Source organism: Ursus arctos, unplaced genomic scaffold (assembly GCF_023065955.2).
Source record: "Ursus arctos isolate Adak ecotype North America unplaced genomic scaffold, UrsArc2.0 scaffold_2, whole genome shotgun sequence".
NCBI lineage: Eukaryota > Metazoa > Chordata > Mammalia > Carnivora > Ursidae > Ursus > Ursus arctos.
This window is the reverse complement of record NW_026622874.1, coordinates 71,647,978-71,672,566: the sequence shown is the minus strand read 5'-3', so window position 1 is coordinate 71,672,566 and position 24,589 is coordinate 71,647,978. Positions and strand designations below refer to the sequence as shown.

Sequence of the window (24,589 nt, the reverse complement as noted above, 5' to 3'; positions counted from 1 at the left end):
TCAGCGGTTATAAACTCATATCTTCAGAGGCTGGGCAGATAACAAAAATGAGTGAAATAGGAGTGAACAAGAGAACACATAAAAATCCAAATAGCTGCTTACTTAAAAAAAAATCAAAAGATATCGTCATGCTGGGTCAGTGATCCAATATGACAGTGAGTGGATGGGTGGATGGGGGCACCCCTTTGAATGGTCCATGTACCCCCTAGACTACCACAGTGTCGCTACCAAGGGGTCATACACACCTTGCCTATGGTTTTATCTTTCCTACATTAATGGAGAAAATTAATGATTTCCTTTACCTATGTCTTCATCACAAACCAATCTCTCTCAAACATGTATGTTACTGGACCTGAAAGTATTTGAGTTTCAGCCCTTACCGTGTATGATCTCCTATCTGTACGGTGAGAAGATGGGCTGGGTAGACTCTTCAGTTTCCTCCGGCTCTAACATGGCAAGGGTCTGGCCAAAGCACCCAGGAATCCTCAGTTAACAGAGCATAGCCAACTACCTTCTCCAGCCAAGAATCCAAATAGAGCACAGAATTCCTATGAACTCACTACAAACTTGTAGAATATATGGCCACCAATTAAGAGCATGAGCTATGGTTGGCTGATGAGTGATTCAAATACTGCACCCAGAACAGATGAGAGCCTGCGTCCTAAGTTCATTTAAAAACAAACAAACAAAAACCACGTAAAAGCAACAAGACCACCTAGTGGGGCTATGAGCCATGCAAAGGCAATTAGGTTCTTCAAACACCTAGACCAGCCGCTTGTACAGCTCACAGACAGCCCACTTCATCTTCAGATCATCCAATCATTAACCCAACTCTTTAGAACTACACCGTGTGCCGATACTTGCTCAAAACTAACATCTTCATCAAGGGTAGAGACTGCTTAGTCATCCTGAGAGTATAAAATTAATGACAATGAATGTGGGTGTGAATAAGCACAAAACACCAGATGGAGAGAAAGCCAAGGTGAAACATTTCAAGTGCCTAGTAGACCTGCGACTCACACGTGACAATCAAGTCCCCCGAAGGAAACACAACTCGCTTCCAGAGTATATCTTTCCTCATTTAGCAAAAGCAAGGTGGCTTTGAGCCCTACAAACAAAACATCAGTTATGTATTTCCCTAATAAATCTTAGCCTTGTTTGCACATGGCCTGGACCTAACTGGGCCAATGACTAGCTGTTACCCATCAGTCGGACTCAGACATGAGTGGTTGAAAGCTATTCGTATGAAAATCATTAAATGTAAGAATTACTTATAAAATAAAGGTGGGGATTTTTGAGTCTTGGTTTGATTTTTGACACAGAAAGTCACATAATTCTTAGGATGAATTTATTTTCCTGAAGAATTTTGAGAATGAAAAATTCAGGACAGAGGAGAACACTCTGATTTCCCATTAGGAATGATGTGATTTGTTCTCATAATTGTAATGGTTCCTATGGCAGAGCGTCTACCGTGTGCCTGTCACTGTGAAGCCCTTCCTTGGCATTATCTCCTCAGGACGTCACTGCTGCTCTAAGCCTCACATATACGGATGCCGTAAGTGATGCTCAGAGAGGTTACGTCACATGCCGACGGTCCCGCTCCGTGTCAGAAATGCAGTGGGAACTTCAGGCTCTTCACTCAATTCTTCTCTGATGCTCTTGACAATACCAAATGGTATTTATCTCTGACCCGTCATGAGAACCTTCACTTCCACCGGATTCCAAGGCCATCATCCTAGTGCTGTGACAGGACATTACACACATGGGTCTCTGATGCTCCCAGCCAGGCTGCCCCTCTCAGAGTTATCCTAAGGTGGGATTAATCGTGCCTTCTGGCCCATCAGGACTGGGAACTGGGGCTTTAGAATGGTAAAATGGCCCTGGTATTGGGGAATGAAGGCCTTTAATTTACCCTGAAAGCCATGGGCCATTTGTTTTAAAGCTATCTGGGAGGCAGAAGCATAATACTTGGCCTCATGAGGGAACAAGAGGCCGTTCCTGTGTCCTTAAGGTAAATGTGAACCTTAGGCAAATAGAACTGGTGTGGACAAAACAGCTCAGCCACACTGTCATCTGAAAAGACAATTGCGAAGCTACCGAAACGTGTTATTGGAGTTTGCTCAAGGCACAGGTCTCAAATAAGAGCACACGCTAAGCCTGTAATATTGCACATGCTTGGGTCTGCTGGGGCCCTCCCCAAGGTGGGACGGTGATTCCCAGGCAAAAGCATTCCTGTCTGCGTTGCAATCTACACAGAGAAGAGCCCGGCTTGAGCACCTGCATGTGCCTGGGGAATGCCTTCTGGGCTTCAGCCCTCCTTAGGACTTTTGGTCTTGAGTCTGACACACCTGGTTTGAAGCTCTAGCTCCTCCCTGTTAGCTACAAAGAACTTCAGGAGGGGCGCCTGGGTGGCACAGCGGTTAAGCGTCTGCTTTCGGCTCAGGGCGTGATCCCGGCGTTATGGGATCGAGCCCCACATCAGGCTCCTCCGCTGGGAGCCTGCTTCTTCCTCTCCCACTCCCCCTGCTTGTGTTCCCTCTCTCGCTGGCTGTCTCTATCTCTGTCGAATAAATAAATAAAATCTTTAAAAAAAAAAAAAAAAAGAACTTCAGGAAGTTCCTTGCCTTGGTTCCTTATATAATGCTTTATATGGGGATGATAATGCTTCACATATACTTTTTTTTGGGGGGTGATAAAAAGTCATGATAACTTGAGATTGTGCTTGAAAAATGCTTAGGACATAGTCTGACACTCACTGAGCAAAGACCACTATTTTTGAGATTGCTATTCCCCAGTTACTGTTTTGATGTGGCTACTCAGCCTATCTTTAGACAGGCATCCCTCAATGATTTCGCCAAACTTTAAATGTGAGCAGGTGAGGCTGAAATCCTCTGCCAGGGAGAGGAACTCTCTGGTGTTCTCCAATGCAGCGCTGAGGGGTGTTTAGAAGGGAAGAGGAAGGGGGTTTGGAGAAGGGGAGAACCCCAGTGGAGGAAGGAAACAGTAGGGATAATACGAGCAGAGAGGTCAAATGCTCCAGCCCAAATGGTGCCACAGAAGGTCTAATCCCAACAAATCTGGAGTCCACGTTCTTCACTGACCTGCTACTTTCAATTGGAGAGCAGGACTGAAGAAACCAGAAGAATTTTAGATTGTTCACCCTGGTCTCAGGCATTGGTCACCTATACTGCCTCCCGGGAGCCCTTGTGGGGAATACCCCAGAGACTGAGGAAAGAGGCCAGACTTTGACATGAAACAGACCTGGGCGAGGCTCTCCATTCTGCCACACAAAACTCTCCCAAACTCACAGTGTCCTTAGCCTCTTTGCACCTCTGCTTCCCCAGTGTAAAATGGGAGTATGGATATCATTTAAAGGGTTTGGTGTGGAGGCAAAACAAGACGAGGTGTGCACAGCACGCATCATGGTCTGTGGACCATAGCAGGCCTCAGTCAATGGCAGCATACCTTCCCTTCCCTCTTTCCCGACAGCAGACAACTCTCAAATGGTTTCAATTCTGTTCTTCTGTGAAGAGGAATTAGAGATGTAGAGATTTTATTTAGAGACAGAAAGATAGAAGAGAGATTGAGAGACAGAGAGACAGAGAGATAGAGAGAAACACACACACACAGAGAAGGAGACAAGCAGGCTGCTATGGACTGAATGTTTGTGTCCCCCAAAATTCACATGTGGAAATCTCCCCCCCCCCAAGGTGATGATATTGGGAGATGGGGCATTTGGGAGGTGATCAGGTCATAAGGGTGGATCCCTCATAGAGAAGCCTCAGAGAGCCCCTCGTTCCCTTCCACCACGTGAGAACACAGTGGGAAGCGCACCCTCACCAGACACGGCCATGGCCACTGCCACCACCATGTTCTCGGACTTGTCAGCCCCACAACCGTGAGAAATGAACGTCTGCTGTTTATAAGCCACGCAGGTTGTAGTATTTTTGTTATAGCAGCCCAAATGGGCCAAGACACACGCACAAAACATTTCTGGAAGGAAATATAAAGGACTGGTAACTATTACTTCTGGCAGGGAGACAAAGAACTGGGCTTGTGGGCACTAAGAAATTTTAGTTTTTATTGTATGCCCTTTTCTCAAGTGTGGTTTTTTTAACCACAAACCTGAGTTGCTCTAATATAATGGTAATTTAATTTATAATTTAATAATTAAAACTAATTTAACATAATAATAATACCAACAGCAGCAGTAGCTAATGGACAAAAAGGAATGCACTGAGTTTTCCCCACACCTCAGCTACACTCCTGGCTTCTAAAGCAGAGCCAGGCTTTAAAGGGGATGAGAACAGGAAGTCATCACCAGCCAACGTCTTCACTTCTTAAAGGTATGAAGGAACTCCGGAGACCCAGTTGACTCTGTAGTTGGCAGTGGCTGAGGGTCAGGGACTTGGCTCCTCGAGCAGAGCCTGTCCCTGTCAACAGAGCCCGGAGCTCAGGGACCTAGCTCTAGGACCCATATTCTTTCTCCCGTCAGATCCCAGAGCTGGTGGGAGACTTTACACAGACTGCAGAGGTGTTAAAAATAGAAGTTAAGTTGCTATTGGAGATACATGGAGAATTCACTACTTGCAAATCTCTAATTATAATATGTCAAGAGTAAAATACCTTGTCAGGAGCGGTCGCTAAGATAACAGAGTATTGGCTCTGTCAACACAGTGATCCCCGATGTGTCTGGAGGCCTACGTTGAATAGACACCCAGCAGAAACATGTCCTGCAGGGACTCATTTCAGCCCTTGGGGAACGGAGAGGATGACCTGGGAAGTCTTTTCTGTCTGTACTTTCCTCAGCTCTGGTTGGGAGCTCTGGGTGCATCCCGCTTCCCTTTTACAGCTTCTGCACTTTGTGTTAAATCATGTGCATATATTAGATGTTCTTAGAGCCTACCAGATGGATGGATGTTTGCTCGTACCCAAAACTACTCGGTTTCTCATAGAAATGATGTCCTCGACAGTGCCCTCAGACTGGCATTAAGAACCATGCACAAGGACAGTTAGGGTAACTCCAGGCACAAGGTGACGCTGTGGAGAATAATTAGGTAGGCTAAAGCAGGGCCATGGATTCCAGCATTGGGAGAACATGGGTCTGACCCACTCAGAGGTGAAATTCCTGCCTTAGGTTAACGCAGAACCTGGAGTGAAGGGGAGGTACGCTCGGTACATGCACGAGGATGGAGACATTTGGAAGCATGCTTGTCATAGACCATGTTCTGCTTGGTTGAGTCAGGAAAGTACAACTGAGTAGGTCATGGGCAGCAGAAGCATCTTCCATCTTGGCCAAGAGAGGAAAGCATATGCGTGGAATCATGTGTGGTAGAAAACAAGATGGCTTCTTTTATCTTCCTGTCCCTCCCTGAGGCCAGGTAAGCCCCCTCCTTCAGTGTAGAATGGTTCCCCTTGCTTTGAAACTTCCTGGGACAGCTCGTCTCACCCAAATATCACTAGAGAAGACAAACGGGCCAGCTAACCAACCTTCCACAAATTCATATTCTCCAGGCTCAGAGAGGCGCTTGTTGTCACTCAGATACTCTAGGAATCATCTGAGCCAGATTCTTAGCATGTTTGTCCAGTTTCAGGAATCATTCTATTGCTCCCAAACTCCTCTGCTTCTCTCTGTCAGCTGATGATGGTGACTCCATCCCTGAGAACATGAAGGCAACAGAGAAGGAGCCCCTTACAGTATTTCCTGACTTGGAGATTTCTCTGTTTCCTCACACATCCACTCCTTCTTCTTGCTGTGGTCTGAATGTTTGTGCCTCCCCCCCATTCACATGTTGGAATTGTAAAGCCCCAGTGATGGTGTTAAGAGGTGGGGCTTTAGGGGGTGATCAGGTGAATGGGATTAGTGTTCTTATAAAAGAGACCCAGAAAGCTCCCTCACTTCTTCTGCCATGTGAGGACACAGTGAAAAAGTCCCAGCTATGCACCAGGAAGGGGCTCTCACTCGACCACACTGGCACCTTGATCTTGGACTTACAGCCTCCAGATCCGTGAGCAACAAATTTCTGCTCTTTGCAAGCCAGTCAGTGGGATTTTGTTACAGCAGCCTGAATGGACTAAGACATTTCTCTTCTTCAATCCTGAAATGTTCCCCAAATTTCACAGGAGCCTTATGTGTAGTGGCCCAAAGCTGAAAACAACCCAAATACCCATCCATGAGTAAATGGACCAACAAATCGTGGGGCATCCCCACAACGGCTTGCTACTCGGCAATGAAAAACAGTGAGCTACTGATCTAACAAGACAGAGGACCCTAAAAGCAACGACACCAAGTGAAAGAAGCCTGGCAAAAAGAGTGCATGGTGTTTGACTTTGGTGCTCTAAAATTCGAGAAACTAAAAACTAAGTTATAGTGAGAAAATCAGATCTGTGGGTCCACCCGGGGAATGAGGTAGAGGGCAGGGAGGAAAGATTGTAAAGGGGAAGCAGGAAGCTCTGGGGGTGATGGAAATGTTGGTTACACAGTCTGTACATCTGTCATTGCTCATCAAATTGCGTGCTCTAAATACACGCAGGTTATTGTGTGTCAATTATAAGTTAATAAGGCAGCAACACAGAAAGTGTTTCTTCTCCTTTCCTAGACCACTTGCTGTATGTGTTCACCCTTGGTCACCTTCTCTCCTGAGTCATCATTCCCTACCTCCTGTTCTGGGTCCTTCCGCCTGTCCCCATAGGTGCCTTCTCCTTGGCATAAAATAGGACCCCCCATCCACTCTTGTACAAACTGCTTCCTCTGAACTCTTACGCTCCTCAGTTGCTATCTTTTCTTTCTCTTGACTGCAAGTGCTTATGATGGGTAGTGCACTCTGACCCCAACCATTCCCATTTACTTCTCAAGTCCTGGCCCCCTGGTATCTCCATGCTCTAGAGCTTATCACATTACAATCATAACAGAATACGTATCCTATATTCTCTAGCAGACCAAAAATCTCTCTAAGGAAAGAGAGCACGTCTGCTCACCGTTTCATGGCACTGCAGTGCCTGGGGCGCTGTGGACACCCAACACCCTGTTTAAATTTGTGATCTCTAAAGAGTTCTTTTTATGAGAGAAGGATACTGAGCATCGCAACTTCCCAACTGGATTAAGATCTCCTTTTAGGTATGCATCGTTAATCCTTCCTTTTAAGATTTCACTTTCTAACTCTTCTGGCTTAAACTTGTTCAGTGGCTCCCACTGCTCCTCATGTGCAATTCCACCCACATATCAAACCCACCAGGCCTGTGGGATACAGTTCCTGATGATTGTTCCCATTTTACCCTTTGCCACCGCACCCCCGGACTGTCTTCACATGGCCTAGACATCCTGGGCTCCTTTTAGTTTTTTGAACAAATCAAGTTCTTTTCGACCTTGGGACCTTGACCTTGGTATTCCTTCTGCCTGGAAAGCTTATCTTCTCAGCTGAAATACCATCTTCTTGGAGAAAGAGTCCCAGACTGCTCATCTGCAGGCGGTACCCCTGCCCATCTTAATTCTCCACGGCACCTGTCTTTTCCTTAAGAGCACGTACCACGTAGACAGCTGTTTGATTGACACGTGCTCACTCCAGGACTCTCATGCTAAGTTATAAGAGGGAAAGGATCATTTCTGCTCAGTTCAACCACGTCACCTGGTACGAGTCCTGGCCACGGTAGAGGCTTAAAAACATGCATGAACAAATGGCTCTCCCACGGCAGGTTACTATGCTTGGCACATATTGAGGCTTAATAGATAATGTCTGAGTGGACATTATTACATGTCTTTTTCAGTCCTAAAATAACTTTCTGAAGCCCTACCAACATTTCCTGTCACAAAATAAGCAAAAACAAATAAACCTGGTAGTCAACACAGCCGATAGCAGACACGTGCTAGACCAGCAAACCCATTTAATAAACTCGTCCCTAAGTCTAACAGCCAGATAGAAACAGGCAATAGCAGCACTAGTCACAAAAACCCAAAGATGGAAACAACTCCAATGCCCATCAGTAAACGGATGGGCAAACAAAAGTGGCACAGGCATACAGTGGAGCAGTATTCAGTCATAAAAAGGGAACAAAGTACTGATACATGCCACAGCGTGGATAAACCCGGAAAACATTCTATCAAGTGAAAGAAGCCAAAACCAACAGGTCATATATTGTATGATTCCATTTTTATGAAATATCTAGAATGGGCAAATCCATACCGAGAGAAAGTGCATTTGTGGGAATGGGTATTGTCTCCGTAATGGGTATGGAGATTCCTTCTGGGGTGATGAAAATGTTCTGGAATTAGATAGAGTGATGGTTGCACTGAACTGTGAATGTTCTTAATCCCACTGAATCATCTGAGTTAAAATGGTTAAAATGGTAAATTTCATGTCATATACACATTCTACCAAAATAAAAAAGGGGAGATAGGCAACAGACCATGTTAGAATGTATACTATTTTTTAAAAATCTCCAAACCTGACCTTGAAATGAAGTACCAGGTAGCAAAATAGTAAATGGTTACTTTGAGGGTCAAGAAAATTTCCTGCTGTAAACCAAGAAATTCCCTCACAAATACTGGTTTTCCAGAGGCCTAGGGGCAGAAGAAAGAGGCACAATTGCCTTCTACCTACAAAATGTTCTAGACTAGCGGCCTGGCGTGCCCAGGCTTCTAAAGAACACCACAAAACAAGGTTTCTCAAATGAACATATACATCTTGTGGTATGCATGGTTATTTTAGGTCACACACAAATGAACAAGTGTTTAATTTTAATAATTATTTTTGTTTAGGCTTATCTTTGATTAATAGCCAACAATGCTAGTTTTTAATTTATGGTGGTGATAAAATGTTTCTTCTTTGTTTGCTTATTTTTAATCCACTGAACGCATTCATATGCAATAAAATATACTCTTTCTTGTGCATAAACTAAACGGCCACCATCAAGATACAGAACATTCCACGACCCTGCAAAATTCTCTGGCGCTGCCCCTTTGCAGCCTAGGCCTCCCCTGCCCTATGGCTCACACAAAACACAGAAAAACACAGGTAAATCTTAAAGGGATGAAGAAGCTGAAGAAGCTGAAGAGACAGGGGCTGCGGTGGGGAGGAGCTGCACAGGGGCCTGAGGTTTCTTTCTGGGTGGTGGAAATATTCCAAAATTAGTGAAAGCCCCTGGTTGCACAACTCCGCCAATCTATTAGAAATCAGTGAATTGCACACCAAAAATGGGTGAATTTCTGGTATACAAATGATATCTCTATAAAGCTGTTAAAGTTACATAGTGTATGATTCTACCGAGTGGAGAGAATTCCAGAAAAGGCAATAGGAACAGAAATTAGATGAAAGTTTCCCTTTACCAATAAAGGCAGTTAAGGAAAAATGTGTTGATTAAGTAACCGGAGAGGAGGCCTCTAGACAGGTGAACTGGGCGAGCTGCTGCGACAGGGCCGGCCTCAGGGACTGCCGTCGCCGCCCCCCGCCCGAGGACCCGCGCCCACTTACTGTGGCGGTGCCCGACACGGTCTGCGCGCTGGTGTCCGCTGCGCTCTGCTCCGAGTGCGTCTGGGCGGGAGGGTACAGGTTCAACGTGTGCTCGGGGACTGTGGTCTGGCCCGTGTACTCTGGCGCGGGGTGGGGATGAGGGGCCGTGTATTCCGCGGGGATGCCGTTCTGAGGGGGAGCAAACTGGGCCGAAGCATAAGGCTGAGCCATTGTGTCCGGGGCAGCTGCTGCTTCCTGATTACCCTAAAGAAAATCAGAAAAGGTCAGAGAGGGTGAGAACACCGTGAGAGGGCACCAGGCAGAACCCTTCCCTGGGGCGCAAGGACTAGTTCTCTCCCGACACTTTGCAGGTGCCAGCATGGTGCGAAGAGCCCGAGATGGATGCACCCCACTTCATCTTCACCAGACTCGATGCGGAAACAGTGCTCAGCATGTATACAGACGTAACCCCATTGCGCAGACGCAGAAATCGAGGCTCGCAAGGTGCAGTCACTTTCCCCGTGTCTTCCAGCCCCATAGCCAAAGACGGAGGGTCTGTGCCCTGCCCGATTAGATTTTTTCTGGCAGATCCTCCTTATTTCATTCCCATTTTGGAACATGTGAGCATGTAGTTGTCTCCAGTGACAGCAGAGCCTTGATTTGATACTTAAAATGCCAAGAGAGATTAAATTGAACGTGTGTGTTCTTGAGAGGAGAGACAATTCATCTAAGCATTTGAATTTAATCAAAGTTTTATGTGACTTGGCTCACATAATGGGATGGGGGGTCCTTTTAATGGTCACCGTGTGTGTGTGTGTGTGTGTGTGTGATGTTCCCAGAGCCAATATGAAGCAGCCAATGGAAATTCAAGACCTAATTTGGACAAAGACGGCACTCTGTGATACTGTGGTCACAATTTTAAGTATCTTTACAAAATGCTGGACTTAACTCAGCCTCATTAGTCAATGCCTCCCCCTGCCCCCTGCCTTATTTTTTTTTTATAAGCACAGAGTATTATATAACAATTCACCCTTCCAATCTAGGCAAAACATGCAGTGTGATCATTACAGTTAAGTCAAAAGAATTTTTAAAAAAGCCCCTGAATTCAAATGCTTCCATTTCAGGAAACATCTATTTCTCTCTACCCCCACCCAGACCCTCATAACTCTACTACCCTACGCATACACACACACACACACACACACACACACACACACACATGCACACTGCACCAGAAACTGTAACCCCTAGGTCCAAATTTTTCATAATCTCAAAAGAGATGGGATCGCACAGTCAGGGAGAGAGAGAGAAGCTTAGCAATTAAGCACACCAAAGAGCTGCTTCTCCCATTGTCTGTGGTCAACCAGATGTGACTTCGGCCCTCCTAGAATGATACCAGGGCAAAAATGTCAGAATTGCTCACATCTCCTAGGTCCCCACCACCAACATTCAAGAGTCTCTCCAGCTAAAGCAACTTGAGCGCAGTGCAAACATTATGACAGAGAAGGGACCAAAAAAAAAAAAAAAAAAAAAAAAGTTTATTCTCGGAGCTGTGCACAGAGCTTGTGCATTTGTTTAGAAGGGACCTTAATTAGAATGTTAAAGATGACACTTCGAAGAGAACTAAGCTTAGGATAAGTTTAAAACATTTTGCAAGTGAAAACATTCCCATCACGCCCTTTCCTCCCCCAGACGAATGTCTCCAAATGTCTGTGCCATTGGAAGCAGAAATGCACAGCCCTTGCTTGCTTTCTGTCTAACGTCTTTTCTTCGCGTTTGGGGCTGTGCAGGCTCTGTCTGCACTGTGGCTGGGTCCCTGCACGTGGGAAGTTAACCCTGACCATCCTTGGGAAGCCACGTCGCCATTGCTGTGCATTGGTCTTTTCATCAAGAATACCACCTGGTTTCCTTTTAGGGGACACATCCACTCTCAGCCCATCAGAATGCAGATGGGGATGAGCCCTGCCTCAGCTTACCTCCAGACACAGTCATGTGACCCTGGCTAATCAGGGTTCCATGGTCAGTCACAGGGACATGGGTTCATGCTCATTTACCTAAGCCAGTCAGTGAGTTAACCTCTAGCAACACCAAGGAGGCTGAATCCTGGAACCTCCCTGGAGTTTGGGGGAGGAAGTTCCCTTTCCTCTGGGATTGGTAGCTGTAAAAATAATGCAGCCCTGGAGCTGCCAAAAAGTGTCACTTGAGAAGGACCCATCTAAAGCAGAAGCCAATCCAGAGGAAAATGGAGCCCAGAAATTGAGAAGCAGGTCCACTGAGTGCCGGTGACATCACAGGAAGCCTTGGACCCAGCTTTGCCTGCAGTTGATAACACCACTGTTTGCTTCACTTACATGAGTCAGGAAAGATAGTTTTATTTTCTGTTACTTACAACCAAAAGAGTCTGGACTAATAAGAATAAAAACATCCCCTCCCATTTATAATCCAGCTAGCGTCCTTCTCTTCTGCGGGGCTGCTCAAGGAACATAGTCCTCTGTACACAAATTCCACGTGGAGCCACTTCTTTCTGGCCGATGAGAAGCCCCAGAACCTTTGGGACCTTGAGAACCCTCCAAAGGCAAATCCATCGTGCCAGATTCTGCTTCCGCCCAAAGGTCTGTTTCAGTCCCCTGCTCCCTTCGATCTGCTGCTTCTTTGAACTGAAAGCCAGGCTTGTGAAAACTCCAGGTGTGGCCCCATAGGAGAGCATGAAATGATCCCACAAGCAACGGCAGAGAGATGCTCACACAAAGAAAAGGCTTCCCTCCTCTGCCTCCATCAGAAAACACTTTTATGGGGACACACAGGCCTTTCCACACGACAGAGCAATCTCAGGAAGAGTGACCTATCCCTCACAGGTTCCCAAAAAAACTGCAAGGGCTTTCTGTTGGGATCTGAGTACTCTCTGCATTGGAAGGAGAAAGGCCTGCCCTCAGGAAGCCAACAGTCACTCCATATTCTCCACACCCAACAAGTCTACCCGATGGCTGCCCCTCTGCTTGGAAAACCCTCCCATACTCCCTTGCCTGGCTAGTCCTGACTGTCCTTTTGGGTCCCAAGCCAAGTCCTCCAACAAGCCTTCCTTGACACTGAGCCCACTTCAGCTATGTGTCCTCTATGCTCCACTGTAGCTGGTGGCCACATCTCACAGAATTCCTAGTGCTGCCACTGCTTGCTTATTTGCCTGGGAGAGTCCTCAGGGCTAAAGACTGTGTCACATTCTCCATTCCATTTCCAGTGTCCCACGGCATGCTAGCTGCAAAGTAGGCATTTATCAGTGTTTGTGAAGTGAATGCATGCTCGAATAATGAACTCCGGGCTCTGAGAAGCTTAACCTGGCAACAGGACATAAAGTGGTAGGGTAGGGGGGATAGGAGCGGGGTTGGCAAATGACCTATGGGACAAATCCGGCCCACTGGTTGTTTTGTAAATAAAGTTTTATTGAGACACAGCCATGCTCATCATGCTATGATGACAGAGTTGAGTAGCTGTGAGAGACCCACAAAATCTAAACTATTTAACCATTTTGGCCCCTTGCAGAAAAAGTTTTTAAATCAAGGTGGCAAAGTTATCACTAAATATGGGGACATCAATTAAGAAGCCACCATTGCAGACGTAATGGTAAGTTTGGGCAGGAAATAAAATTGGCAATAAAACCGGAAGAGAGAGAAAAGGGGGTGCATTCTCCCTAAACCAAGGAGGGAAGCTCAGCCAGAGTTGTGGACGGGCGGTACTGAGGATGGTGCCCAATGGAGAAGTCTTCTTCAGAACATGCTTTCTATCTTCGTGCCTCTGCCCTTTAAGCACACACATGCACATGCAGACTTCAGACTCAGCACAGTGGGCTGCCGAGGGGAAGATCCGAGGCGGCTTCAGGCTTCTGCGCTGATGTGAAAGGGAGTCCTTCTTTTCACCAGTGCTCAGAAGACACGCTGAGGGATGTTGCTTTCTTCTCAGGCCTAGAAGGTGCCAGGCATTGTGCTGGGGGCTTGGTGTCAGTACTTCTTACACAGGTAACACAGGTGACTACTCCCCTGGGGACATCTGACAGTGTGTGCAGACACTTTTGGTTGTTCCCAGCGGGGGGACGGGTTGCTGCTTACATCTAGTACGGAGAGGCCAGGGATGGTGCCAAACACCGTACGGTGCCTGGGACGGTGCCCACCACAAAGGATTACCTATCCCCAAATGTCAATCTCGCGGAGACCTAGGATCCCTGCTTTGCATGCACTGCCTCTTTCATCCCATATTCCTTTGCTGTGAAGGAGACTGCAGTACAAAACCAGGAAATGATTGTGCAAGGTCATAGCAACAAGTAGCTCTTAGGGAAGCCAGGAGCCGAAAGGACACCAGGTGTCTTTCACCTCGCATGACTATCACCTGGTGGAAAGGTTTGTTCCCATTTTGAAACAAACAAACCCCTCTTGGTCCTACATACCCCATGGCCTCAAGACCTGCTACCCAGCTGGCGCTGTGTTACACCTTACGAGGAGTCAGGTGCTGGGGTACCTGATGCAGAAATACCAGTGTTCCGTTAGCCAGACGAGCCGCTAGTGTGTGTTAGATCAGCAGCCTGGAAAATCTGTGCCACCACAAGCCCAGGGTCTAGCTTCACAAGGTTCTCAGGCTGTCCTAGGAAAGGCAAGGGCCAACTGGGGACACAACACCAAACCTTGTGCCATTTTGGCAAACCCAGGGCACCAAGCTCTAGGGAGTGTGTCCATGGTCGCCAAGGAGCCCAAAGCTAGCGTTCAAGTCCACGGGGCTCTGGACAGCATTTCTGCTCCTGAAGTCCTCAAACAGATGTTAGTGGGACCCCCCACAGTTACTTATTAACACTGGCAGCTGTTCCAGAGAGACCCTAATTAATATTCCCAACATTTGCACTTTGGGCTAATTATGGCTAATATTTAATTAAGATCATTGTACTTCCTATAGAATTATTTTTCACCTTCAAATGGCTTCAGAGATGTCTTTATTTCCTCCCTAGTGATGTTCCTGGATTCTTAGCTTGGCTGAAGTGTGTTTTCTGGAAAAATACATTTGCATTAAGGGCACCTTTGGCACTCCAGGTCAAGGCAGATCTTGGGCACGTGAACAGGCTCCTGGTTGAAAGCTGAAGCCAACTTCACGGAGGTGACAGTGACAGACAAAAAGTATTTGGAGCATGCCGGCTAGACATTCCCTCATTTGTAGAAGCTGCCTTCTTTCTTCTACTCCAATGCCAAAGCCCCACCTTTCCCTAAATAAGTGGGATGATCACAGGGATTCTGATATCTACTGAGTCAGGATGCTTGTGGGTGTCCTGAGGTGGTGGGGAGGGTGATTCTGCTTTGCACGGAACCCCCACATCAACCAGCAAGTGCCGCAAGAGATTTTCAAACCTAACATCAGATGTTCAGTGCCTGGACTCTCCTGGGTTGCTGATAAACACACAAAAGATTTTTTTTTTTTTTTGAAAAAAAGCCGAGACCTTAAGGTTTTCACGTCCACACTTGCTGCTGTGGAAGTGGATAGAGACTTGAAATAGAGAACAGTTATTAGGAATGTAAAGGAAACTTCCCTGTCCTCATACCACAAGCCTAGATCAGGGCAGCAACTCAACAGCACGATGATGTGGGACCCCATCATTACCTGAGACACCGCAATGGGTGGCTTGGACTCTAGTTACTGAGAGCAAGAGGATTATTAAAACGCAACCAAGTCTGAGTCACCAAAGGGAAAAAAAATGCCATTTCAATTTAAATATTTTACTGAAGCATGAAATAGCCAGGATATTATTGCTATTTTAAGACAAACACCGTAATCTGACTATTAGCATAGTGTGCCGACTCTCCTGCATGCAGACATCCAGAGAGGCGGTCTTCAAATACGGGAGGATTGCTTCGGTCACTGAAACACCCGGCACCTTTAATTTTCTCTCCCAGGGGGGCTCAGAAGACAGAGTCAGAGAGAAAATGAGAGGTTCCCCCCCACCCAACCCCCCAGACATCTCCCTTCTCCCAATTCATTGCCCCAAGTGGTTTCATAAAGTCGTTTTTAGAAAGTAATAACAGAACAAAGGGTGGCAGCCCATCAGACTTTGCAAAATATTTTGGCCCCAAATCTAATGCAAACCACATTTCAACTGAGAAATAGTCTTTACGTGGCAGAGCGTGAAGCGGGGATGTTCTGTTCAATGTAACTGCCTGACTTTTCGTGAGAGGGGAAAGTGCCTGCTTTCAAAGCTGCCAGGGTGGACTTTAAAATAATGAAGTATTTTTCCTGTGTACGTGTGTGTGTTTCCCCAGCTTTAATAGTCAAACTTCTTGAATTATCGTTTCCCCTTTTGGTTTTGGAATTGATTTGTTCCCCGTCCATTTCTTGCCCTGAAAAGCCTCTTCTGGCCTAAACACAATCCTTCTAATGAAGACATGCACAGGAATTGTCCGGCCCTAATAAACCAGTGATTGTATCTGTCCACACAGCCAAGAAAAGCAGCCACTCCCGGAGGGACCCCCCGCCAACACAGACTCCTGGAAGAAAGCCTCCCTTCCTGGTTGCCTGCAGTTTCCCGTCTTGCTGACTGTTTCACTTTAGTTTTGTAGCGTGGTCTGTTCTACTTCTCTGGCAAGAAATTGCGCATATTCAGAGAAAGCCTCCAGTGCCTGACTGAAAAGAGCTAAGCTGTATCATGCCCCCAGGGGCATTGAGACAAAGAAGAAAATGCAAAATTACACCATTAACCTGCTGGTTCTCAGACCAGCTCAGTTAGACACATCAAGCAGAAAGCGCTCTCTCTCTCTCTCTCTCTCTCTCACACACACACACACACACACACACTTGGCTGAAATCCCCCACCCCCCGCCCCCCGCAGGATTCAAGGAGCAGAGTATGTATCGCAGAGAGCAACAGAGACTTAACACAAGGCAAGGCTTCAGCTTCATTCAAATCACAATTTCGAGTGAAATATAAAATCGGGAAAAATACCTGCTGCACCATCCTGCTTCCTTTCTCCTCCATAAACTTAGCAGCTGTTCTAGCCCCACACCACAAAGCATCTGCCCAAAGCAAGCCTCAGCTACGAGCGAGGGTGTGCGCTCTGTGCAACGTGTGGATGGCTGGATGGTGAAGGAGGGGAGCTGAGGCTGCCTGGCTGACCTCCCCCTCAACATCTGACTGCTCCCAAAACCAACCCCAGATGGGACTCTTTCTGCCAGCGAGGCCTGGCCCATCAATCACGGCTCGCCCCTCCTCTGGCTCCTGTGCTCAGTTTCAGGGTGCACACTGAGCAGATGATTATATAGAGGAGGCAGAAAACACACACACACACACACACACACACACACACACACACACACAGCGCTCGCCTACATTAATAGCTGTTTAAAAAACATTAGAAATGCTATCCTATGCATCGCCTGGAGCTGGAATTTTTCATTACTAAACTAAATATATGGTATGCAAAGTTATGAAATCCACCGGGGAGCTTGCTTACTATCCTATTTTGTTTTATATTTTTAAGAGGGGTGGGGGGTGCCAAGGGTAGCAGGGGAAAAGAGAGAGGCAGGATGAAGAAAGAGCTCAGAGACAAGAGAGATGAGGATAGGAAAATTTAAAGAAATGCCGTGAGAACAGAGGGAATGAATTTATAACAAAGCTGAGTGGTTAATTGTAAATTGATCTTAAAATGCTGTAACTGATGATGGCTTGGGCCATTCGGAAGCCCTGCTCCTTTGCAGGCTAGCTGTGTGACCTTAGGCAAGTAGTTGCAATGCTCTGGGCTCCAGTTTTTGCTTCTGTTTAGTAGGGATAATGATGGGTGCCTTCACAGTGTGATTGCAAGGATCAAAATAAAAACCAAATCATAACAAAACAAACACACACAGGGCTTGGCTTATAGTATGCACTATATACCAGATTCATTCATCACGTGGCGATGCAAAACTCCAGACCACTTATGTCCCTATTACGTAGTCAAGAGGGGCAGCGGGCTTTCAAGAAAGGAACCCACAGATGATCCCTAAATCGCCTTGCTGATCGATACTATGAAGGACAAGTCTAGGGGTCTTGCATTCTCCTTTTCTTGAACTTCTTCTCCTCTTAGCTCATTCTTTTCTTCCCTTTCAAACGAGCAAAAACAAAACCGCGTACAAAAATCCCCAGTGATTTCAATGCCAAATGCTGCATCAATGCCAAATGCTGCCTCTTTATTTAAAGCTACAAATACTTTGTTCTTTCTTTATTATTAAAACTACAACAACCAGAGTGAAATGTCAAAACAATTTCAGTTTTTCTTTGGCCATGTCTTTCTCGCTCGCTGAGGGAGAGTTTCAGGAGTCCCATCCACTCTTCCCGTGGACAGCTGCTTATCACCGAGACGCCTTGCTAAGAAGAGGAGAGATCTCGCTACACTGGAGGGAATGGATGGGGTTTCTAAAGTGATTAAATGTGTAATTAAATTGTAAAACGGAGGAGTGGGTGAGGGCGGGAGAAGCTGCCTGGAAGAATTCAACCCTCCTGCTGGTGTGTCCCTAGTTCAGGTAGCCCCTGGGTGAATTTTTTTTTTTTTTTTTTAATTCCAAACTCCCCAGTGTTGGAAAGAAAATCTGGATCAACAGTATCTGTGCCATCCTTCCATTTCCATTTCTAATCCTACTCCCGGGACACCTCTGCTACAGAATTAAAACAAGCAGCCCACGTAGGTTCCTTACAGGGACATGTCGGCCCCCGTCTCAGAGCTGTGCAACCACGGAGGACCAGGCCCCCTTCTTTCCCACAGCTCCAGCCCAACATGTGGATCCAGCAGTCACTCTCAGGAGTCATAAGACCCCTGGGCTCACAGATCACTGAAAAGCCAAACTTCTGTCTTTCAACTGGGAAAGAGGGATGAGACCAAGGCAGACAAATTCCCTAGTGAAGTATCTTCTTGGGAGTGAAGAAGGAAATACTCAAAAAAATCAACTAACTAACCACTAAATAGAGAGGAACGTTTCAAGTGGGAACAATCAGGGAGACACAATTGGACATTGGTCCTTAGCCAGTGGACCACCAGAGTCACTTGGGGGTATTTTTACTAAAAAAATTAGACACCAGGACTCCACCCCAGACCCACTGCCTTCAAATCTCTGAGGGTGGGATCCAGGCATGGACGCTGTGTAGAGCTGCCCTGGGTCATTCTGCCACCCTGGGGGAAAGAGTTCTGCGTTCTTCCAATTATAGGAGTGATCCCTTGGGCTGTAAAATCCATGTAGGGAGTTCTCATGCCAACATTCTTTAAATGAAATAAACTATACCACGCTGGAAAAGAATAGAATGGAGTAAAATGGTAAGAGTTAGTATTGTTTGATGAAACTTTTATGTGGATGAATTGGGTTGAGATGTAAAATCTTTTATGGATTGCCGTAAAATACGTAAAATTAAAACACTATGCTAGTCATTTCCAGCGTGTGTTACCATTTGACCTTTCACTAGAACTGTGGCTATAGAGTCAAAGTCAAATGAAGAGAAGTCGGGAATATAATTATAGAGTTATCGGCAAGTCATTCAACCCTCACGTGCTTCAGTTTCCTTATTTATAAATATAAGTAATAATATATAGTCTTCTTCCCAATGAGGCTCTTGGAATGCTTTAGGGGGAAAATCTACAGGACTGTTTTTTATAATCTAAAATGTTCCATGAGTACATTTCCTATTGTGGGGATGAAATCAGTCCTCCTTCTATCCGGCGAAGTGTATGTCTGGAGCATACGTGGAGACATACGTCAGGTCCTCAGCCATCAGGTGCCAGGTGCGGTGCTCAGCACTCCAATCCTCACGATCAGCCCTTTTGATAGGAAGTATGGTCCCTTTTAAAGATAAGAGAACTGAGGCTCCAAACCAGTGAAAAAATATCTCCTACTACGGAATCTAATACATTAGTTAAGTAGCAGAACCAAAATTTGAACGTCACCTGGTCTTATTGAAGAATTCCTGCCACTGAATCCCTACTAAAATGAAGATGGATATGATGATGGTGGTGGTGGTGTTAGGGGGTGATTATGATGATGATGGAGATGATGATGATAATGAAGATGGAGATGATGATGATGATAAGAAAACTTTTCTTGAGCACCAACTATGTACCAGTCATTGTTCTAAGCACTGAGGATATAAAACTCAACAAAGGAGCTTTGCTTACATCACTTCTTCTAACAAGAACCCAATACCGTTATTCCTTTTCTGAGGAAGGTGGAGTTACTTCCTCGTACTCACACGACTGGGAAGTGCTAGTTAGCCAAATCTGTCAGACTCCTAAGCTCTATTTTCTAAAGTAGTTGGAGATGGGTTCAAATCTGGCCTCAGGTAGGTAACATCCAAACCCTGGTTTCCTTAACTACACCAGCTCACAGAGTAGCGTCTCTTCAACAAGGAACTCTGAGATCGCTCTGAGGCCATAACTTGAAAAAACAAACAAACAACAAAGATAACACGAATCCATGTCACAGATTCAAGCGAAAGCAATTTGTTTCATTTCACTTCCCTGGCCTCAACAGGGAAGCAAGAGAGAGAGGCCAGAAGCCATCTTTCTGTAGCTGACAAACACCAGCCCCAGAAATACAAACCAGCCGAGTGGGCGGCAGGCCTGCAATGACGAGGTGTCATGTTTGCAAAATGTTCCATCCTGATTTTCCATTTGGAGTCACAGAAGGCAATGTAGAGGTTGTTTTTCTCAACTCCTTAAAAGTTAGTGACGATCAAATATTTATGGCGCTTAGTGCAAGGCAGGAGCCTTGATATGGTTGCTCGTGAGGTGATATTTCCAAAGGGAAATATGCTTGTCTTTTAAAAAATTAGCAGCCTCTGGAGCAAGTGAAGATCCCAACCAACAGCATCGGGCAGTTCAAAAGGTAGGTCTTCTCATCTTGCTCACCATCGCCCCTGGTTCTCAGAGGACCCTGACTTGTCCCTTCAAACCCTTGTCCAAGTTTGACATGCTGTACATTTTGATTTTGACATTCTATATGCCTTTATATTATACATATTTCTGAGGTCTGTCTCCAAGTAGACTGTAAACTCTATGAGGACAGGAACCTTATCTGGTTTTCTCCTCACTGCTGTCCCAAGCACTTCAAACAGGGACCTGAGCACGCACATATTCAGAAGTTCTGTTGAATGAAAAATGAATTCCCAAGCCAATCCCTTTGTCCTTTACCCTTACTAATACGAAGACATGCTCCAACTCACCCAGCAACACAGGGCACCGAAAAACAAGGTCAAACCATTAAATGTTGCTCTGCACTGTTAAATAAAAAAAAAAATCTCCACTGGGATAGTCCAACATTGTACTGAAGGACTTGTTGTTGGACGGTCATGCAACACCTGTCTGTCTGTGAATTCACCTGTGTGTGAATTAGCTGTGAATGGCTTATTATTATTTCCAAATACTAATAAAAAAGTTACAGCCAGAGCAGCTGGTATTCATTGAGTTCTTTCTGAGCACCAGACAATGTTAGTCACTTTATATATATTATGTAACTTCATCTCGACGGGAAGTATATTTTCAGTAAACTTGTTTTTATCACACCCATTTCACAGATAAGAAAGCACAAGGTTTCGAAGCTAGTATATGTTAGATGCAGACCTCAAATCCAGGTCTTTCTCCAAAGTTGAGGTACTTTCAAATATGCTATGATTGACCTTTTTGTTGGCTAAGATGAAGGATGATACTTGTAAGGGCTAAGGTGGGGCTATTCAGTCACAAAATATTTTCTGGCAAATCCCTGAAGTATTTTAGCTCAAGTGAGAGGCTACCAGAAAGGCAAGGGATCTCTGTTTCTGCCATTCCGAGATTCAGAATCCAAGGGAGTATTAATAGGGTTAATTATGATAATGGTGATTATAACATGATTGATAACAACAATAATGGAATTAGAAGGGCTCATGATATGTACTTGCCACTAATGTTCTAGACATGCAACTTATGTTCTATAAATGTTCTATATGTTCTAAATGTTCTGTAAATGTAATTCCCTCAGTGCAACCCACAGCCCCATAATGTGGTCACAATCTTTATCTTCACTGTATAGATGGGTGGCTTTGAAAGGTTAAGCAAATAATCTGAGGTCACTCCAATAGTGCATGATGAAACTCCTATTGTACCAATCCAATTCTGAACTCAAAGCAGGAAGTTGAAAAAAAAATTAGAGGAAGTTCTCGTGTACCCTTTACTCAGTTTCCCCCAATGATAAGGTCTTGCGTAACTACAGTACACTGTCGAAATTAGGAAATTGACATTGTAGGACCACTGCTTTATGCTGCTGCAAACACAAAGAGAAGTTAGGGTAGTACAAGTCCAGCTTTTGTGGGTCCTTTACTATCGATGCCATGGCAAAGTGGCCACTGCCATCTACCCTAGAGTGACAGTGGAACTGCCCACCCCTGTCACAAATAGAGTGACACAGGCAGAAGGGCGGATAGACAAGTAGAAAATTGACCAAGCAAATAAATATCAGCAAAAAATATTTTCATAAGGCAATGAACAGACAAATGCATTTTCAATTATAATTCAATAAGGATTCTTTACCTCCTGGGTATGGAGGAAAGCTTCAATCTGGAGCTGACTTTAACTTTCACACTCCATCTCCTCTCCCAGCTAGCTACTTTCTAAAGAAGGGGAAAAAGCTCTCACTGCCACCACCACCACCACCACCACCACCACCACCACCACCAGGGTAATATCAGTGTCAAATTCATATTCAAGATGAATTTCAATGACTTGCACCATTGTGAATACTATTACAGTCGGCCAAATCCACGAAAAGAAAAGGATGGATTTTGTTCCCGTAGAGAGCTTGCTTACAGGTACCCTGCAGATACGACATAGGATGATATCACTGTTGCCTATTCCATCTTAGCTATCCAAAGGATTCTCTGCCTCCTTCTAAAATGGAAAATTGATAGATTTGATGTGAAGCAATTGTCTTTGTAAGACAGGAGGTCACTATCCATACAGACAGCACCAAGTAGCTTAGAGAGGTACAGTTCTACCGCTGATATGGCTGAGTAAAGCGTAAGTACTAAGAATGTCACCGGGGGTCTGCCACTAGATTTAGAAAATTGGGAGCATTAAGTCACACTGCTAGAAAGGGAATCATATACCCTTTTGCAAAGAGCAAAGTAAGCATTCTATATAGAAACCTGTGGGAGGAGTAGATACCATTGTCTTGCACATGAATGGATTCAGAATTATTTCCTTTTGTACCACATTATGGAAACTGAGTTTTCTACCCATCAGAAAAGTTTACGTTCCAGTGCCACTAATCAACATTTCTACCTCTGTAGTCTTCCTCAAAGCTGGATGCCTCAGCATAGCTAATATTATTATTCAGCCATGACCTTGAGGAGACATGGTGCAGTTAAGACATAGAACGTCCCTACCGCCCGGACATAGTTTATAACAAATTTACAGAATCAGACACTTGAATATATTCTTAATTACCCAATTTCCTCACATGAATATCATTGGCCTCTCATAAGATTATAAACTCCTTCAGGGCAGGTACTTGTCCGATTCCTCTTTAACACTTTCCTCTTTGTCTTCCATATTTTGTAATCAGGTGTTTGACATGATAAATATCTGTTGGCTTGCATTCACCTCACTTGTAGAAAGATGTCTAATCTGGTTACAGCAACAGGCCAAGATGATAAAATATGACCTTGTCTTTCATGGTATATTGCATAAGTTTTAGCCTCTAATAGTTTGCCAACTGGAAAAAAAGGCTGTCATAAAATGAATTATACTTGGACTTGGAAGAAATGAAATTAGGAAAGACTGCCAGAAAGCAAGGGCGATGAACTATTCAAATAGGCGAGAGTGTCATAGTCATGCAATTGTCTCAGCAGCTAGGTATTGGGCATCTTCTAGGTGGCAGGTCCTGCGCTAGGTTCAGGGGCTACAGTGGTGAGGAGGAGAGACACGGTTCAGGACCCTCGTGGCTACCGGCTCGCAGGGCACTTAGGATGTCCAGGAATTTGCAGTGCAGTGGGATATGTGCCATGAGAAGATAAATACAAGGTGCTGAAGGGTTTGACCTATCTCCGATGGTTTATCAAGGAGGGCTTTCTGGAAGAACAGATGTTTAAACCAAGAGTTGAAGGTGAGCAGGAAATAACCAGGTGGTATCGTATCAAACAGGTTGGCAAAATAATATGTGGGAAGGCCATTTGCATTGTTGCAGTAGGAGGAAATACCTCACGCCCAGAGCAGCAGAATCCGTGAAAAAGGAGTAAAAGAAAGTGATGTGGCTATTTTCAGAGCCGCAGGACCCACAAAATATAGGACTGAGACACAGACCTGGAGGCTAATGGACCATAAAGGCCTAGGGGGCAGAGACCCAGGTCTGTTTTACTGAGAACCATATTCCCAGCACTGTCAGAATGGCACGCACGGAGTGAATGCTTATAAAATGTTTTGGTTAAATCACAGAGTAAACGCAATGATGATACAAACCAGGCTGAAGCTATTCAAGGGAAGGAAAAGGAACGGGAATAATAGAAAAGGAACTGATCATTTGAAATAGACTCTTGGCATTACTTTTTCATCTTAAGCAACTCAAATGGTTGAAATAGAAGAAATAAACAGAGGAAACAGGTGGTCACTTTAAGTAAATAAGTAGGACACAGGCTCATCCTTCTTCTCATCACCATGCTCACAATAGCTCAGCTGGTGTAAAGGTTACTGGGAGTACCTACATAGTAGCCGTTTGAGCCTCACATACCATATTGGAATGTAGGTGGATACCGTTCATATCCATTCAAAAGAAAACAAAGGTGAAGCGCAGATAACCCAATGCCATGCCCAAGTTCACACAGCTCCTTAACATTCTAGCTGGTATTTTAACTCTAGATATATTTTCATTGTACGAAGCTGCTTCCTAAGTTTTCCATTTATATAATCTGACAGGTCTAGCTCTATCAATAGGCTTGATGGCAGGATGCACTTGTGGGTGTCCTCCATCCTGATCTCATAAACTTTTATACAAAGAATAAGAAAACTGAATGTGGACATTGGGGCGACTGAAACTATCATTAGAACAAAGAACTTTATTGGCCTGACAAATTCAATACAACTCAACTTAGCATAAGCACGGCGGTATTGAGGTTATTACTATGCTTTTAAGGAAGCT

General features: G+C 45.1%; 1 protein-coding gene across 8 annotated transcripts in view; it reads right to left on the bottom strand.

Annotated features, from left to right (window-relative positions):
* The window catches only part of LOC113270822 (RNA binding protein fox-1 homolog 1), a 330,982-nt gene that overhangs the window by 162,829 nt on the left and 143,564 nt on the right, over positions 1-24,589 (bottom strand). For all 8 annotated transcript variants that reach the window (XM_057314809.1, XM_044391589.3, XM_044391594.3 and 5 more), the window contains exon 2: positions 9,468-9,710. In XM_057314809.1, the coding sequence (XP_057170792.1) occupies positions 9,468-9,710 (243 nt within the window). The remainder of the gene's footprint in view (positions 1-9,467; positions 9,711-24,589) is intronic.